The sequence below is a fragment of the Ptiloglossa arizonensis genome, chromosome 10 (assembly GCF_051014685.1).
Source record: "Ptiloglossa arizonensis isolate GNS036 chromosome 10, iyPtiAriz1_principal, whole genome shotgun sequence".
NCBI lineage: Eukaryota > Metazoa > Arthropoda > Insecta > Hymenoptera > Colletidae > Ptiloglossa > Ptiloglossa arizonensis.
The window spans coordinates 8,456,366-8,474,498 of record NC_135057.1 but is presented as its reverse complement, the minus strand read 5'-3'; the positions used below and the strand labels follow the sequence as shown (position 1 = coordinate 8,474,498).

The 18,133-nt window shown below is 45.9% G+C and overlaps 2 protein-coding genes across 6 annotated transcripts; one reads left to right on the top strand and one right to left on the bottom strand.

Moving 5' to 3' along the window:
• Window positions 1–97: 97 nt before the first annotated feature.
• On the bottom strand, window positions 98–17,252 carry LOC143152088 (uncharacterized). Of its 5 annotated transcripts, none has more exons than XM_076321783.1 (8): window positions 17,126–17,252; window positions 16,777–16,975; window positions 15,759–16,504; window positions 15,303–15,631; window positions 13,416–15,218; window positions 13,165–13,211; window positions 12,911–13,014; window positions 98–327 (listed from the first exon to the last, which is right to left on the bottom strand). In XM_076321783.1, exons 5-8 carry the CDS (start codon window positions 13,506–13,508, stop codon window positions 110–112), a joined length of 462 nt encoding a protein of 153 aa, XP_076177898.1. In that variant the 5' UTR covers window positions 13,509–15,218; window positions 15,303–15,631; window positions 15,759–16,504; window positions 16,777–16,975; window positions 17,126–17,252; the 3' UTR covers window positions 98–109. The 5 variants fall into 5 exon arrangements, 3 of the variants coding, with proteins under 3 accessions (XP_076177898.1, XP_076177899.1, XP_076177900.1); XM_076321784.1 differs by lacking the exon at window positions 13,165–13,211 and having other exon boundaries at window positions 12,911–13,000; window positions 13,416–13,522; window positions 13,591–15,218; XM_076321785.1 differs by having other exon boundaries at window positions 14,942–15,218.
• Window positions 16,496–18,071, top strand: Mrps17 (mitochondrial ribosomal protein S17). Its single transcript, XM_076321782.1, has 5 exons — window positions 16,496–17,005; window positions 17,166–17,355; window positions 17,425–17,541; window positions 17,647–17,723; window positions 17,829–18,071. The coding sequence occupies exons 2-5, from the start codon at window positions 17,230–17,232 to the stop codon at window positions 18,004–18,006; spliced, it is 498 nt and encodes a 165-aa protein (XP_076177897.1). The 5' UTR covers window positions 16,496–17,005; window positions 17,166–17,229; the 3' UTR covers window positions 18,007–18,071.
• The last annotated feature ends 62 nt before the right edge of the window (window positions 18,072–18,133 follow it).

Below are 18,133 nucleotides of genomic sequence, written 5' to 3'. Positions count from 1 at the left end.
GGGCTGTTGTCGGTGGGTCCGTTCGTAACGGTGAGCGCGTCGCGCAGCAGTCCGAGCATCGAGCGCGAAACGGTGTGTCTCTCGCACGGAGAGGGCTCTCGTAGCTTTATCAGGCGTCACATGGCGTCGTCAACTTTTCACGCGCATCGTAGCGGCTCGTTTTCGTTGCCCGTGTGTCTCTCCTCGACGCCGATCGATTGGTGGTGCCGCGCGATTCCGTCGCCTCACCGTCGGATCGCGGCTTCATCGAGGATTCATCGTCGAGTTCACCCTCGAGCTCGCTGGCTGGTCTCCGCTCGCCACGGGCGTGCTCATCGTCTCGCGACTCTGCAAATTATCGTCAGATACCGACTTTTACGACGCGGCGTGAAAATATCGCGTGAATGCTCTCTGCTCAACGTTGGCGGTCTCTGCGTTTCGAAATTTCGATAAGAGATTCGTCGACGAGTGACGATCGCGCGTCAACGGACGTGTAACGCGCGCAGAAAGGTTTTTTCTCGCTTGCGCGACATCGATAGCGAATATTCCGCAAATTTCGTCAATGATCGACTTTTACGACGCAGCGTGAAAATATCGCGCGACGGTTCGCTCTCTGCTCAACGTTGGCGGTCGTTGCGTTTCGAAATTTCGATAAGAGATTCGTCGACGAGGGACGATCGAACGTTAACGGACGAGTAACGCGCGCAGAAAGGTTTTTTCTCGCTTGCGCGATATCGATAGCGAATATTCCGCAAATTCGATCAAAGACTGACTTTTACAACGTGGCGAATCGTTGAAGTATTGCGAGGCGATTCGCTCGGTCGGCCCCGTTGGTGGTCGATGCGTTTCGAATTTTCGATAAGAGATTCGTCGACGAGAGACGATTAGGCATTCGAGGAATATGTGGTACCGATTGTGTGTATTCCGGGTCTGCTAATTTGTTCAAAGATCGATTTTTACACCGCGACGCTCTCTGTCTCCCTCGGTGGTTCGTACGTTTGAAAATTTCGATAAGAGCTCCGTCGACGAGAGAAAGTTAGACATTGACGAGCTAACTACAGAAGAGTTTCATCGGTTACGCGCTATCGATAGTCCCCACTCTGCAAATTTGATCAAAGACCGACTATTACGAGGCAGCGAATGGTTAAAATATTGCCCGGCATCCTACATTTGGAATTCGATGAGAGCTCCGTTCGCAATAGAAAGTTAGCCATTGTCGAACGACTACTAGAAAAGCGTTTTACCACTCGTTGGATATCTATAGCGCACATTTCTCGCGACTCTACAAATTCCACGAGCGACCGATCCTTTACACCGTAACGACTCGTTAAAATATCGCGATTCTTCCCTACTTCCCACGATTCGAAATTCGATAAGAGCTCCGTCGATGAGAGAAAACACCCGGAATCGTTCGAGTTTCATTTTTTTTTCATTTTTTTTTTGTTTCGCTTTCCTATCTACCCTTCCTGTGCCCCGGTTCCTCCGATTTGGAATTCGATAAGAAGTCGCTGGACGAGAGAGAACACACGGAAGTAAACTTTTCCTTCTTCTTCTTCTTCTTCTTCTTCTTCTTCTCGGTACGCGGGGTTCCTCACCAAGGCTGTAATACGATTTCACCGAACGCATAATGCCACGGGCCAATTATCGGAGTTTAGGTGGGACAGCGCGGATATCTCCTCGGGCGGAACGTCGACGGAGCGGACTTGTTAAACTTCGAAGCGTCGTTGCAGGTGACGTGGCTCGAATCGAAGAAACGACGCGTCAGGGACGAGAAAGGGAAAGAGAGAAATAGAGAGAGAAAGAGAGTATCGTACGCCTACGCGTCTCTCGTGGACCTCGATGAATCACTGGGTCGGCGATCTCTACTCGAGAAAAAGAAAGAAAGAAAGAGAGAGAGAGAAAGAGACTCATCGTATCGAGAGTAAGTCGAAAACCGCTCGGTACGCGCGCGTGACTACGCTCGAGGTTCCCTACATTATTTAGAGATACACGTCGTTGGCAACCACGTTGGTACTTGGAGCGTGGTCGCGCCCAGATTTTTCCTCTCCCCTTTTCCCACGAAGATCAACCTTGTCGTCGTTCCCGTCGTTGCAACGAACGATATTCAACCGTGGCGGAACTTAATGGATCGCGAGTCATTTAACGTTTGCTTTCGAGCCCGATGATTTACGCGTAATTGAAGCGGAGAACGGTAGGATCGTTCTCGTCGTCATTTTCCACCGAGGGGATTCCCCCCTACCACCAACGCGTTGCAAGCGATTCGTGCAAATCCCGTATTTAGAACGCGGTGTAAATCATCCGCGCGTTACGTTCGAAACGTACGACCTTTTAAATTGATCCGAATTCCTGAGAAGGGGGGGAGAGAGGAGAGAGAGAGCGGAACGGTTCCACGGTTTCCCGACGTTACGTTTACAAAGATCGTTGTTAATTAAAATCGTCTCGATAACGCACGTCGGTCCTGTTCGACGTAATTAAAGCCGAGCCGACACGGTCCCCTACGAGCAGACTCGTTGCGCGTTCGAACGTGCAACTCGCGCACGGGTTAACGAATCGTCGCGGTCAGTTGCATCGACGCGTTGCCGAACGGAGGGAAATCGAGAAAAATGGTAGTCGAGTCGCAAGATTCGTGTTCGCGATTCATCGTTGCTTCGAATATCGATGGAGGAATGAAACAACGACGAGTTTCGCCACGGAGTGTTGCAAAGATTTTCAACGTCGAATCGTTGAACAATACGCACGGGAATCGTGGAAAGTAGATCGCGAAACGTATCCGCGGAAGCCGTATATCTTGGTATCGGCTTATTCCCGCCTCTAATCATCGGCCCGCGAGTCGGGTACACAAAATCCCTTGTGCATATGCATCGAGCGTTCCGCTTTGTCTCGACGGTTTGCACCACCGTGTACCGTTTTCCAGCCGCGGATTGTTCGATTTTCCGCGCGAGAAACGGTCCGTGTTAACTTTTTCGCCTCGCGAGTAGAGAAAAGCACCCTCGTGCTCGTGAAGATGGTCGCGCCGCGTTGTCGATAACAGACGCTTACACGTTCGACGCGCGTCGAGTGGATTTTCGTGGAAATCGCGAGAGAGTCGCCCGTACGAGAGAATATTCCTCGGGCCGGCGAACCGAAACAAACGCGACGTACGAGAAAACGGGGTTTTCGCACGGACACGTGGCGGTTCGCGCGACGATTAGATATTAAACAAACGAGTCCACTCGTCGACAAACAGGGAGATCGTCTCCCTTAAATGCCAGATGCCTCTCGCGAGTCTCTCTCTCTCTATCTATCTCTATCTCTATCTCTCTCGCACTGACGCGCGCGGTGGAGTGCTCCGAACAAAAGCGTCGAGCCGCCAAAGGGGCCCCGAGACTTTGACAGCTTCGAGAGTTCAAATATCATCACGCCCCGCGCGCGCACACATACACACACGTGCCCTCAGGTCGAAGTCCATCGACGAGGCCCGTTCGTTGTCACGAGAGCGGAATTCCTGAAAACGGCGAGAATAAGGAGGAGAGAGAGAGAGAGAGAGAGAGAGCAAAAAAAAAAGAAAAGGAAAGAAAGAAAAGAACAAAAAAAAGTAGGAAAGCAGAGAGCTTTGTTGGCCGAAAAAAGACCTTCCAACGAGCAGCGGTTTCAGCTGCACGTTTCACTCTTTTACGGGCGTCCGTTTTCCCCAGACACATTCGTGACCCTTTTCGCCCTTCTGACTCCTTTCAGAAACATCGTCGCACACGTTTCCACGTTTCTAGCCGGGCCTCTCGTCGTTCCGCGAGAATGTCGAGAATGTATCTCTAAACGTTTCCCCGGCTCGAACGGGGTGGTCTCGTTTCGTTTCTAAGCGCGGCGGAAACTACCCCACGCTGTCGAACGATCCGCTGGAACGTACCGAAGGACGAGGAACTCTCCCCGCGGTTCTTTCCAATTTTTGTTCGCACAAGCTGGTGGCTTCTCTCCTCCACGTCGAACGATACGTTCGCGATTAACTCGCGCCCGATACCGTGCGTCGTGTCGTGTCGATCACCGCGCGCGTCGATCCGCGCCGATCGTTGACAAACGCGAGGCTTCCTACGCGAGGTTAGCACGGTCACCGCGGCACGAGTATGTATTTCCGCGTGCACGAGCGGAACGCGACGTACGAGCAGAGCGGAGGGAGAAGCTCGACACGAGCGGTACGCGAAACGAACAAGCTTCGAGTGTACTCTCGGCTCTGGCTCTGCTTTCGGAACTGAGTCGAGAGAGAGAGCATCGTCGGAGTTTCGAGGGATTCGGAGCTACCCCTACCCCCTACCCACGCGGTAGGGCCGACCCCTGTCTCTCGGCAACCCGCGTGCTCCAGCGCTCGCAGTTTTCCCCTGAGCCGCCACCCCCACCCGCGCGACCGAGGATCACCCCCACTATCGGGAACCGTCACCACCCCAGCCGCTACGTCGGCTGCGCGCGAGCGCGTCACCACGCGCGCACTCGAATCCAGTCGAATCCAGGCACGCGCGTCACCACCAACTCCGGATCTCCGCGGTACCACATGCGGGCTTAAAAATACGCCTCGTTACTCCGACGACGACGACGACGACGACCACGACGACGAGGACGCGCTGTTTTACGCGCGACCGTTTTCTTTACCCACGGTACCCCTCGCCAGACGAAACGACAACGCGCGGACGATACATCATAGAAACCGAGGAGAGAACACCACCGCGGCGTCTCCTTACGGAACGATACCCTTGATCGAACGATTATGCAGGAGATTACTCGAGGGCCACCCTGTCGTTAACACCTTCGGACCGATAGCATCATTACCGTGACGTTTAAGTTCTGAACCTTACCCCCTGAGCGTTAATAGTATCATTGATGAAGGGAAGAAAGGTATCGATACTGGATATAAGTGGATACGGTAGCACACGGTGATCGTTGTGTACGTTTGCTCGGGTACGGAGGTACGTTGATTTCTTATTCGAGAATACTTGAAATTTTCGTACAGGACTTTCTCCAGGGGAGTAATTCAGATTGTATTGGATCGTTCGGAAAGTAATTTCGTTTTTTTTTTCTTCTTTGGTGAAAATGAAACGCGATTTTTTTTAGAGCGTATAAACGTTCTACTAAATTATATATTCTCCGTTTTGGCAAACGAAATTACTTTCCGAGGAACCCAGTAAATCAGTGGTACGTTGCAAATGTACGTAGAGGTAATCGTACGAAAGGGAGATAGATGTGCGTTGACGATTATTAAGAGGTGGTAGACCGAGAGTTAACGAGGCTGAAATTTTTTGTGGAAATTGACAACTTTGAAATTGAAGACTCTTTCCGACGCGTTTAATACGCGAGATTGGTGTGTTGCGTTGCGTGGATACTACGGAATGAGCGATGTAAGTAGAAAAGAAATCACTTCTACGAGAACGTCGAGGTTTTCGAATATTTATCGTAACAATGATGCAGAGGAGCGTCGAGATTTCGGAGTATTTATCCTAAAGGTATCGTGTAAAATTTTCTTTCGTTAGAGACGGAAAAAGACGAAATAAACGAAACACTGGTTAAATAGAACGAAACGCGAAGAATCGTTCTCGAACCATCTATATTTTTCGTATTTTTAATTACAACGAAATTAATTGGGAATTGTATTTCTAGCGATCGATATTTCATAAACTCATTTTACAACTGTTAGTGTAATTCGACCGATCGCTCGATACATAACCGAGTCGAGAAACAAAGAGAAGCGTACCGTTAAAAATTGCACGGTTCCTTTCGACGCGATCGAAAATAAGTTCGAGACAACGGGGTATACGTCGGGAGAGAGATATGGTCGCAACGACATCGAAGGACTTAACTCCAATCACGTCTCGAGAAAAATTCCATCTTGTCTCCGGGGAACTATTCCCTATTTTACGGTATCTACAGGGTGCCATAAACAAGCCCTTCCCAAGAACGAAAGGCACCGAAAGGTACCGAATGCGAACCCGAGAGAAGTCTCCCCGGTAAAAAGTTTGCTTAAAGTGTATGTCTCGCCCATTCTTCTGTGATTCCGACATTCACAATCGCTCTGAAAGGACGGTACGTAACGATACAAAACCGCGGACGAAGCTTCAAAGACGCGACATAAACTTCAAGACTGCGCGCTTCTTTTTGAACGATTCTCGGAAATTCCGTCACCACTGCGATACCTTCCGATACCTTCTGATACCTTCTGTCCGCGTTGTAAAAGACGCAACCGATGAATCTGTATAACTGTACCCCGTATCCATCGATTACCGGTCGGTTAAAGTGGAAACGACCCGTTTGAAAACAGATCATTACGCAGTCGAAATTATTGTTCTTCGTTTCAGATCTATTTAATTCCTACAATCTGCTACGTACTTAAATTTCAAACTCCAAACTTACACTCCGAAAAAGAACGACGCAAGAAAAACTACGTTTCATTTTCAAATCTACGTAAGATTTTATACAAAAATACGTCCTGTGCTAATGTCACGTAAAGTGTCGCACAATTTACAACATCAGCGACTTGCACACGCATCCGAAAACAATGAAAAAAATTCGTTCGAACCGACATCCCGTCGTCTTCCTTTCCAAGATACAATTTTCGAAACAAACCACCCTAAACCGTTCTCCTCGCGAAAGCAATACCAGTGCACGACCACCTAACGCAGCGAACTTTCCACCGAGCATTTCCACCGAGTCTCGAAATATTCCGATCGTTTAAATCCCAAATAAGTATCGAGACGTTCCGAAGAATTCTGGTCGCGCGTTCGCGGAACGATTCTCCACGATCGAGCTAATACGTAGGGCCGAGTGGGGCGTAGAACGATGTTGAATGGTTCACCTAGAATTCAATAATCGGCGCCCCCGATGGTAGATACGTCCGAAATCGATCGAGTTAATCTTTACACAGGTAGCCGGAACCCGGTGATTTACGGTTACCAACGGCGAAGGGCAACGCGAGTCCGCTCGGTCTGGTGTGCAGGTTAGTTTTGCAATCGGCGCGATAAAGTTCGATGGCTCTCGGCCTTTTGTCAAAACAATGTGCGGCCCGGTGTCGCGTGTTCCCACCTTCCCGAAGGGCGGCCGCGCGGGACGATAAAGTTCACCGATATTAACATCTTCGTCCGTGCTGTAATTTTCGCCCGGGTCTGATATACTGCAGCGTTTCGTTGCGGCGGTGCCCGTATTACGGCTAATATTTCTCTTCCGTACAGAACGAAAATTGAGTACTTTATAAGGAGGTGGGACATTAATAACTGGTACAGCCGGCTGGTATTTTCAGGACAGCTTAAAAGCCCTCGCCGCATCGATGATGTATTATATGCTCACAAAAGAACTGACACTTACCGCCGCGTGCTTTCTCTCTCTCTCTCTCTTTCTCTCTCTTTCTCTCTCTCCATCCCCCTTTTTTTCCTTCCACCGTACCCCAATCCAGCACCTTCGACCCTCGACGAGCTCCAAGTCCCGTTGTCTCGAACATCCATAGCACGGGCCACCCTTAAATCACTACTCGAACATTTGTTTCCCGATACAATTTTTAAATGCCACTCTCTGATGCGTATCTACGAGGATCGTGCAATAAGTAACGACCCGAACGTGAAGAAAAGCCACCCCTACCCACCAGACCCTGCGAGATCGCAGTTTGCTAAATCGCGCCGTGTATTTTACAACCCGGGACAGTTGACATCGCTATCGTTCGGTTAGCCAGGATCCGTGCCCGGGTTCGCGAAGGAACAGACTCGGGATTCGAAGACGAGATGGAACCGCGTTTGACTCGAACGAGTAGCGAACGAGCTCGTTCTCGGAGTAAAATTAGAAAATAAACCGTTCGTTCGCGAAGTTATATTAAAACCAATATGGATTCACGGGTTCCGAGTGTGGGGTGCAATCGACACGTCAAATATTGAGATTCCACAGAGGTGTACACTCGAAAGTAGTTCGACTCGTCTCTAATGCACCGCGATACGTTACAAACGGTGTTCACCGTGATCCGAGTGTTCTCGCAACGAAGGTAGACGTTACCAAGTGCAACGACATCGCACGCGTCTCGATAACCGGCGAGACAATTTTCAAAGTACGTGTAATCGTAACTATGGATTAAAAGAACACGATCCATTCGCGAACTGAAATCGAGATTCGTACGTTACATCGTTCCAACCAAGACGGAGTTATTTTTGCGATACATGTAATCGAAAACCAGGAGTGCATGTGGAATACTATTTTGAAAGATACCGCACGATGGAGAATTATAAAATATAATTTTTACATAAAAACATTACGTTAAAACACATTGTTGTACGAACATATATTTAAAGTTCATCAAAAGAATTAATAAATCTGTTTATCCTTCGTAATCCTACATCTCATCTATCACTGATCTTTCAAGGGAAATTAATTCCGACCAGTACGACACCCGTGTTCAAATTTAACACGATCGCAAAGGGTTAATAGTGGATAAGTGTTAATTCCAAACAAACGAAAAAATGTACAAATAGTCGACGATTCGGAATCGAAGCAACCGGGCAAATCGAAGATACGTGTGTCAATTGTTCGACGAATGCAACGAAAGCAGAAATGGGTTGTCGATGTTCACCGCTCAGTATGATCGATAGAACTCTAGCTCGCCGAGGAACCAAGAGTGCTTTTTGCCAGAGGGATAAGACAGTCGATAGGTGGACGGAATAAACGTTTTAACCTCGAGATGCCTATACAATGCCTCTAAATATAAACCGTGTTATGACTTTTTAAAAGAAATACGTCCCGCGTTACCAGCAATTGTCGCTTTATTTATCGAGCAACCCCCTCGAAACACGAATACACAGCGAGGGATCGCGGATCGATCGATTCGATGGATTCCGATGCGATCCGTCGCGACGATATATAGGACACTCGACGTTTCTGCGTTGTCGTTGAACAATGGGACGATGATTGCAAAAACGACGATGAATACACAAGAGGCGTAAAAAGCGTTGTAATGACGATTCGTTATCATAGCGGGCGCGTTCACCGTCGGATTCACGCGCTCGTAAGTAATTTACGAGTCACCGAGCCGTCTGAATTGCCACTTTAACAACAATAATATCATCAATCGCCGCTGGATAAAAGCGTTTCGCGTGCTAATCAACTCCTCTTTCCGCGTAATGTCCAATCCCGCGTATCCGGCGTGTCTCTCACTTCGATACGACCACCACCAACTCCCCCACCGAAACCAGGGCTTCTGAGAATAATCAGTCTCGGTCGCGTTAATCGCAATTTTCGTTTGATTATTCGTATTCAGCGAAACTTGTTCCCGTGGCCGAGAAAATGCAATTACAATGCAATCATACCGTAACGCGCACCCCTGTTCGTTCCGTTCGATAATTTATTGGATTGCGGCGCGTAAAATGTCCGGTTTCTTCCGGAAATAAAAACAGTACGTCTTTGCTTAATCGGATCTCATCCACCGTGCGAAGCAAAACCACCATCCGTTATGCCGTACGATTGCGTTGCAATTGCATCGAGAGGGGAATTTTCGTCTTGACTCGTTGGAGAGACAATTGGGGGAAATTGGGATAATTCCGCTACCTCAGCAAGAAATACTGTGCAATTCGAACGAGTTGAACGAGTTTGTTTAGTTTCTTTTTTTTTATATATGTATATATCAAAAGATAACACGGATGTTCACCGGTAACTCACTGATTTTAGAAAGCGCAAATTTACGTCGAAACTGAAACTTTAAAATCAAAGATCGTTCAAAATTAAATGATCTTCGATCCTTCATTCTGATCGGTATTACTCGGATGTTTGAGACAATACACCGAGTGAGATTTAAATATCGCTGAGAATCGAGTACACGTTCGAAAGTGGAAACGTTTCGCTATTACCGATTTGTATCGATCCCGAGTGCCGATTTACGAACATACATTCGGAAACAAGCACTCGTGAATTTAAACTAAAGACAACTATCGGATTGTTCGGAAAGACGTTTCGTTTTTCTCGGTGAAAATGAAACACGATTTTTTTAGAACGTATAAATATTTTTATTAAATTATACATTCTCCATTTTGGAAAACGAAATGACTTTCCGAGCAACCCGATAGAATCACGAAAACGACGAATATCCAGCGGTCGCGTCGCTAATAAGTCCACCGCGCCATTGAAAATCGAGTAACGCGCGTGTTTCTAGGAACGACGGTCGGATACCCTACCCCTTTGGAAATTTACGACGAAGGTTCTTTTCCCGATCTTTCGAGCTCGATTTCTTGGAAACATAAAACTATTTCGAACCCCCGTCTCCGATCCAATCACAGACCTATCTCTCGGTGAACAATCCGCGTGTTTTATACCGACGGTATAAGCAAACTTGTCGGATCGATCGACAGACGAAAAAACAAAATAAAAAGATAAACAACGGTATCGGGGCGATCTTTAAGAGGGCAAACACCACCGGTGGATATCGCCAACCCCCAGCCGCCGTTCCCCACTCGAGGAACGCTGAATGCGATTCTCCGAGAGCCACGGTGAACATCGTCGTCCAGAGGAAAATTGATGCCGGGGGAATTATGTAATCAGGATTTCTCTTTTTTTTTTTTTTCTTCTTGCGAGATGACGACAAGCTACGCGAGAAAGCTACTCCGGAGACTCGTGATTAGGGCAGAATAAATAAAGAAGAAAAGCGGTAAAAGCGTGGGGAAAAAGGGGAGGTGGGGTGACGGAGAGATAGAAGCTTTTCGAACTCTTAATTCGCCTGCGGCCAGCCCCTTTCTCGGCAACCCCTCTCGATCCTCCGCACATCATCATCGAGGTGGGGTTGAAGGCGTACGGCCCTGGTCCCACGTCTACGGTAACCATGGAAACAGACGCGTAGCCGACGTCGACGTCGACGTCGTCGTGTGGTCGTCGTCCTCCTCGCGTACGTAACGTAGCGCGAACGCGCCGCGCACACACGCGCACGTATCACAACGACGCGCGTTGCACGTGCACGGGACACGCGTGACGCGACGAACCAGTGTGCACGCGTCCCGCGGCGGGTACATGTGCACGCGCAAAGGCGGCACGTCCGCAAATGACATTTGCGCGTGGTCGAGAACACGAGTTACGCGGAGACGCCGGGGTGGGGGGAGCCGGACCGGTGGTGGGGGTAAAAGAAGGAGAGGCCGGTGAAACAAAACGCGGAAAGAAACGAAAAGTGGTATCAGTGTAAGGACGAGTCTACGGGATACATGCGCGCGCCTTAAGCTTTCGGCTTGGTGCGCACCGACCTTTGTGCGCTCGGTAAAACGCATTAAGTACTTTCCGCGCTCGTTACCCGTGATGCGTGTACACGTAACGTCTATACGGTGGTCTGGAATTAGAGCTGCAAACTTAACGCGGTTCTGTCCGACCTGGTCCTCCGTCCGTCCGAACTTCCGGACACCGTTGGACCGTTTCGTAACGATTCGGAAATTTACTTACGAATACTTACAATTTTATCGGCCACCGCCGCGTTGCGAAATTTACGGCTAACTTAAGACGCAAACGTGCACCCGGCGTGTGCCCGGTACCATCGAAGAGGCTTAAAACCGTAATGAGCGACGCGAGTTACTCGAGAGACGAGCGTGGAACGGGGAACTGGAAGGCGGGAGGGGGGGGGGGCGTAATAATATCGCGCCACCGGAAAGTATTCCCTCCAGAAACCCGGAGTCGAAGGGAATCCGTAAATTATGGCCTGTTTACGGCCTAGGAGAAAGCATCGCCTCGCGAGCAATAAACGTCCGCCGCGAAGAGAATATCACCTGCAGCGCGAACACATGCCCCAGCGATTAACGTCAAGATTTTCTTCGTAGTCTCCCCTCCGCTCCGTTCGCGCGAATCCACGGTTGCCGAATGAGAATCATTTCGCGGTTGAATCACGTCGATCGACGTTTCCAATCGTGTCGGGTGCTCCGATCGAAGTATTCGCTACACCACCGCGCGTAACACTCCCGCGAAAAGAAAATGATTTTTCCCGCGGGGTTAAACGCGGCGAGGTTATAGTGAGCGGTTCCCGCGGCAGAGGGCGTGACGAGAAAGGGAACGAAAAACGAAGAAGTGCGGGGATTGACGGATTTTCGTAAAATGATCGCGTCGTTAAAATGCATCCATCCAGCCGGTTGGCGAAATGAAAAGCAGACCGTGGAATACACACTCGATACGGTTTCGGTAGAGAAGGTGGTGATGGTGGTGGTGGTGGCGGTGATAGCGGGGAACGCGGGGGGGAGTCGTAGTCGCCCTATAAAAATAAATTGCGCTCGCTCGGGGGAAGGAATTTTTCACGAAGCAACATCTGCCGGCATTTGTATCCTTCGACGATACTCTCGGCCTTACTCTCCGCGGGCATAGACAAACCTTTGTAGGTCGGGAATAACCCCCTCCTCGTTCTCTCCGTCGCCGAAGGGTCCTGGAGGACACTACCAGGAAAAGGCTAAGCGACGGTATCTCCTTCTTTCGCGGACGAAACGTAGGAAGGGTCCCCGGGAGTCGGGCAAGGAAAGACGAAGGAAAGGGGATTCCGTCGGTTTCGCGGAAAGGCTTCTAGTTTGTCCTCCTCTCGCACACTTCACCGTCTCTCGTTCCTCCCACTCTACCCGTTCCGTATTGCCGCCGCTCCTCCTCTCCCAGCCCTCCCGACCACCCTTCCCCGCGATGAGCTCTCGGCCGCGTCTTTCGAACTCACCGCGAGTACGCAGGGCGAGCGAGAAAATTTATTATAGCAAACGAGAAGAACGCCCGGAGCCTGTGGTTATTAAATCGGGACTCGACGGTGTAGCGTTTCATAAATTCGTTAGATAGGAACTTTACAACGATAATCTCGTTCGCCCGAAACATGGCCGGTTTACGATCCACCGTGCCTCCCCCCCCCCCCCCACTCTAAGCTTTTCGCGGTTCTTTCCTCCGCCGAGCGTTCTCCCTTCTTAAAATCGTTCGGATAACGATGTCTCTTAAAAGAATTCACCAACGATACCTGTATTGCCGCGCGCGAAGCTCGTTACGTCGAATCCACGAACTATGTACTTGCTGTAACGTTGCGTCTTGTCACGATTTCCTCTTGGTTCTGAGACAATAAATCTATAACACGCAATAACGTATCCGAGTAAAACGATTTAATCCCCGAAACGTTGTGAACGTTTTCTCAAAAGTTGCGAATAAAATTGAGAATTATTTTTATCGTTCTAAGAAACAGATATCAACCGGGAAATAAATTAACCTGTTACTTACCGATCGTGCATTAAGCGGATACGTAGATTAGACGTCAAGCTTGAATTCTTCGATAGTACCGAAGGTTTTGATTGTTGCGTGGAAATATGCAAAAGAAAATTCAAATTTAAGACATCGTTTGTTTTGTAGGTTACAAATTTAATGACAGTATACAATAAGCCGAGATAACAAAATGGACTTATATTCGATCGTTGCAAAAATTAATTTAAATAAATCAAGTAAACGCAATTTAAGTAAACGTTTTTGAATACCAATTTCATTCTCGTCACCATCGTCGCTGTCCAACGAGAAAGCAGAACGCTCCGACGTGTAATCCAAAAACAGATCACTTTTATTGTCAGCATTCACTTTGAAGGGTCTAAATTGTTGTAATAACTTTGAAAAACCAAGTAAAACACTATTCTTACTGAAAGGACAAGCACTAACCTGTTTAACATTGTTTCTACTATCGCCCCTAGCAGATTTAAGGAAAAGCCGATTAATAGTTTACCGGTCGATAACTGATGTCAACGAAACATCGATCTTTAGGCTTCCGGTCGATAAACGATGGTGATATAAAGCCTATTTATCGGCTTCGGGTAAATAAAAGGATAAAATTACAAAAATATGTATAGAAATAGAACGGGACGATGAGAAACACGTCGCTAGTATCGAATATCTATATAAACGAAAAATAAATCTGTTGCGGTTCCGCGACCACATGTATTTAATGATTATAGACGTTCTCAAAATCAAATTATAACAAGATGAATTTCTACTACGAGACTATATCGTAATAGTTTCGTCCGTTCAACTGTTTTCGAATTCGAAATAGTCCGAAAATAAAGAAATAATTCAATATTACCATTTCATCTCTAAAACATCGTAGTAACAAAATCAAGCTAAGTGGGAATGGCGCGATTTCATAAAAAAAAATATAGTTTCTAGAGTTTCTTCTCCACCGAGAGGGTAGAGAGGGTCGAAGGTCGCACGAGTTTTCCCGTGGTAAATGCTTCACGTGCATTATCGGCGAAGGGTGCACGGAGGGAAACGCGTATTTCGTCCGGCACACGTTTACTTTATTTTGTTCTCGCAATCTGGAAAATGGATAACATCGAAGACGAGTTTCCGGTCGATGCTATATACAGTACCGCGCACATCAGGCTAACGTAGTCGGCCTTTCAGAAATCAATGCACCGCAATAACCGAACGATGCACTCGGTGTGCTTCGTCGCATTGAGTCCCCGCATCAAAAAGCTATTACATACAATGAAAATAGATTTCAAAGGCCGACGACCATGTTCATGAGGCAGACAGGAAGAGAAGGGACGGTCCGGGGTTAGGGGAGAACATAGGAAAGAGACAGCGGTTCATGCATGGACAAAGCTACCGGCCAGATGAACCGGAAGGGAGTGTAATGTCCCGTGACATTTTGTTTCACGTGCGTCAACACCATTAAATTCCATGGAGATCGCGAACATTCCATGAAATCTCCTCGCGTTTTACTACGTAATGCTACTTCTCGGAACGAGGCCGCTCAAAGTGGTCACACATGAACACGTGCACTGAGCGCAAAAGCAAAATTGTTCAAATCCTTCGATGACGATCATCACATATATTATGAACCCCGGACAAATTTGATTTACCCCTTTTAAAGCTAGAAACCGTTGTCTTAAGTATCTTGAAAAAATTAACGATTCGAATTTTCAGTGTATCTCGATAATGTAAAACAATAACCAAAAAGTTATAGAACTGTTATGTGCCATATAAACATATGTAACTACCGATGGTAACTAACCTCGAAAATATGGAAGCGTATAAAGGATAACTGGTCTCCGCTACCCTCGATGATTAATTCGCAATAGAGCAGAGATCCCGGTGTCTGAAAGCGGGACGTCAAAGGCCCTTGCTACCCTCTTACGCAACCATAAATCAGGGAACGATTACATGTGTAAATATACTGCTCCTCGCCCTTTGTGACAGCTGCTCTTTCCGGAAATGTCTCTTACGATCTGTTTGCGCGCGAAGAATCGTTAGAGAAATCATTCGCAGTGTCGCCCCGAAACACCATCAATCTGAAACGTTATTTATTTACCAATAAAAATCGATACCTCTAAACGATACGATTTCAAATTTATACGGAAAACAACGATACCTACTTTATATTTCACGCGTATAAATCGACTATTAACGTTTTCATTTTTGTTTCGATAATAAACGAACGATTGCTCGACGATTATTTCGAATTTTCGCGGTAACAATAAAGATGTCGCGATAAAAAACGAATATCGTTCTCAACGTGAGCATTTTCTCCGATACGTTGCACACCTAATGCGCGCCACCTATGTATATACAGATAGTGGAGCATAGCAGAATGAGTTTAATTTATGCATTTTGTTCGTACACGTAGCGTAGCCCGCAATGTTGCAACCGATGGGATCGTGGAAGGTACGCGATCATATTTATATGTAAATGCAGATACGTACAGCTGAAAAAAAAAACGGAAATTGATGAGGCAGAGGGTAGAATCAAAGCTTGCATTGTGATTACACACAGCACGCCGCTAAGTGTGCGTACGGGCGCAATACATTGTTAATTTTATTATAAATATTCACCGATGACAAATCGTACTTCAATTTTCGGATCGTATGTACCACGCGAACGTGTTTTTTCCTTTAACGACCGTATCGTATTTTCGCAGAATTTCACGCAATGATTTTTGTTTGCTCAAATGGATTGAGCTCCTTCTTCCTCCCATTGTACTATGCACGACAAACTGTTCGCTCGAATAAAGCAGACTCGTAGGACCAAGATGTATTGTAACAGAGGTAGCAGCTACAACCGAGCCGTAGTTGTCCCGATTTTTTCGCCGACAATGGAATTTCCTGGCTGACTGACGGCTCGGTCGCCGTCGATTCACGGAGCGATCACCCGTGAATTCCCCTGCTCCTTTACATCCCGCAATAACAACGCGAGTCGCAGATGCCAGAGGCATGCATACATGTGTATGCACCCACGTGCACATATGTACGCGTAACACACGAGACAGAAAGAACGAATAAAGGATAAAAGTAATACATTTCGAAATATCCGATCTTTGATTCGAGCCTCCTTCCGCCACGGTCTCCTTCTGCCACGCTTGTCTTTCACTCATTCATCTCCTGCAAATCTTTCTACGATATCCACTGATATTTCTTCTAACCAATTGCCCGTAGCCCGCGGCAACGATCCGATTGCAAATGCTGGAGGAAAGGACGTTGCCTTGCCTCTTATCGACTGTACCACAATTTTTTCTGTCTCACTAGATTTTTTCTTTCATTCGTATGATCTTCTCCACTGTGATTTTGACGAGTGTCTTTTCCTTTTTCCGTCGCAATGTAACAAAAGGGTGACATAAATTTTCTTTGAAATCGTCGCTGATATGAATAAACTGTGTTTAAGTGTGCGCGCAACGGACTCTCAAATATACTTTTGTATCTATGAAAAACTGACACACGTATTGAGCTTTGTTTAAAATATAAATAAATAAATAAATATAAAAGTAGCTAAACAAATAACGTGACAATATAAAATATAACGAGGTTATTTTCTTACTAACTCTTGCCACTTGTTTAGACTATATTTGGTACCTACGATGTTATTAATTAAGGAAGCACGTAATTGAGTGCCCCATTATCGAAAACTAGAGTTGCGCTGTTAGTAGTTGAAGATTAATTATTATTAAAGCCTCTTCGTTCCCCCGAGTATTTTCCGATGCTGAAGCTGATGATAGCGAATCCTTCTAGCAATCACGACGTATAAGTACATACTTGGTTGATACTTCTGATACTTTCTGCATGAACGATAATTATAGATGCAAAAGGTTTGTCAAAAAAATTCAAGTATGTAATAAAGTATGCTTGCAATAATTATTGTATGAAATATAAACCTAAATGCCGATTTATTAAAACATAAATACTATTAAATTAATTAAATATGATACCTATCATTGCTATCGTTATATAAGTTTGTACGTTTTTTAGCCGCCTTTAGATATCCCAATCAAAGTTGTTAGTATTAGACTTTAGGAATACGAATGTAATAGAGATGGCCAAGAAAAAAGTAGCAAACAGTGTTCTTACTTATTTACTGGGAGTATGTGTACCTTCGGCTAAACAAAATGCTGTTAAAATACGTGTTCGCCAGCTAGATTTTGACAGTCATCTTTCAATGGTATGTATACTTTAATGATACTATCGTAAACGTGTGTTTGAGGTTATGTGATTCTTCATTATGTTATAGTATTTTCCCAAACATGACTTTATTTATGCTATTGATTCTGAGAAAGTTTGTAAAGTTGGTGATACAGTGTTAATACAAAATTTACCAACAAAATTAACTCGCATTATTACTCATAAGGTATGTTTTATATATCAAAGTAAATACTAGTAATATAAATGTATGTGAAATTAGTAAATACAGAACCTTCAATTAATTTTTGTTTTCATTCAATCGTATTTGTAGGTTATTGAGGTCATTTATCCATTAGGTGATATTACAGATCCTATATCTGGTAAAAAAGTTGTTTCAGGAAAGTACAGGTATGTACAGTTCATTTTATAATATAAATAATAATATAAACATTTCAGTTATTTTGCGATATAATTGGTTTGGAATTTATTAAAGATATATTTATGCAAAATTAGAGATACTATAGATGAAGAAGCCAAATTGTTCGGAGAATTGGACTCCAAATTCAAATACGATAAAACACCACCAAGAGGAATTACACAGGGCTTACGAGATTTTACAGACAAGAAAATTTATGTAAAACACAAAGAAGATCCAAATGATTTTGACCCATATGAAGTATATCCAAAATAATTTGTATTTATAAAACTTCTCGATAATCAATAAAGATCGTATATATTAAACGAAATAAACACTACAACATATATTATTAAACTTCTTAATACATTTCAATATCAGTATAAAATTCTATTTTTGATAC

What these genes read in the sequence shown, in the direction of transcription:
- LOC143152088 (XM_076321783.1), bottom strand. Translation starts at nt 13,508, where the DNA reads ATGCTGACAATAAAAGTGATCTGTTTTTGGATTACACGTCGGAGCGTT. An exon ending in TGGTGACGAGAATGAAATTG is followed by an intron (nt 13,212 to 13,415) that starts GTATTCAAAAAC and finishes GTACTATCGAAG; the next exon opens with AATTCAAGCTTGACGTCTAA. An exon ending in CTTCGCGCGCGGCAATACAG is followed by an intron (nt 328 to 12,910) that starts GTATCGTTGGTG and finishes GATAATTTGCAG; the next exon opens with AGTCGCGAGACGATGAGCAC.
- Mrps17 (XM_076321782.1), top strand. Translation starts at nt 17,230, where the DNA reads ATGGCCAAGAAAAAAGTAGCAAACAGTGTTCTTACTTATTTACTGGGA. An exon ending in TTGACAGTCATCTTTCAATG is followed by an intron (nt 17,356 to 17,424) that starts GTATGTATACTT and finishes ATTATGTTATAG; the next exon opens with TATTTTCCCAAACATGACTT. An exon ending in CTCGCATTATTACTCATAAG is followed by an intron (nt 17,542 to 17,646) that starts GTATGTTTTATA and finishes TCGTATTTGTAG; the next exon opens with GTTATTGAGGTCATTTATCC.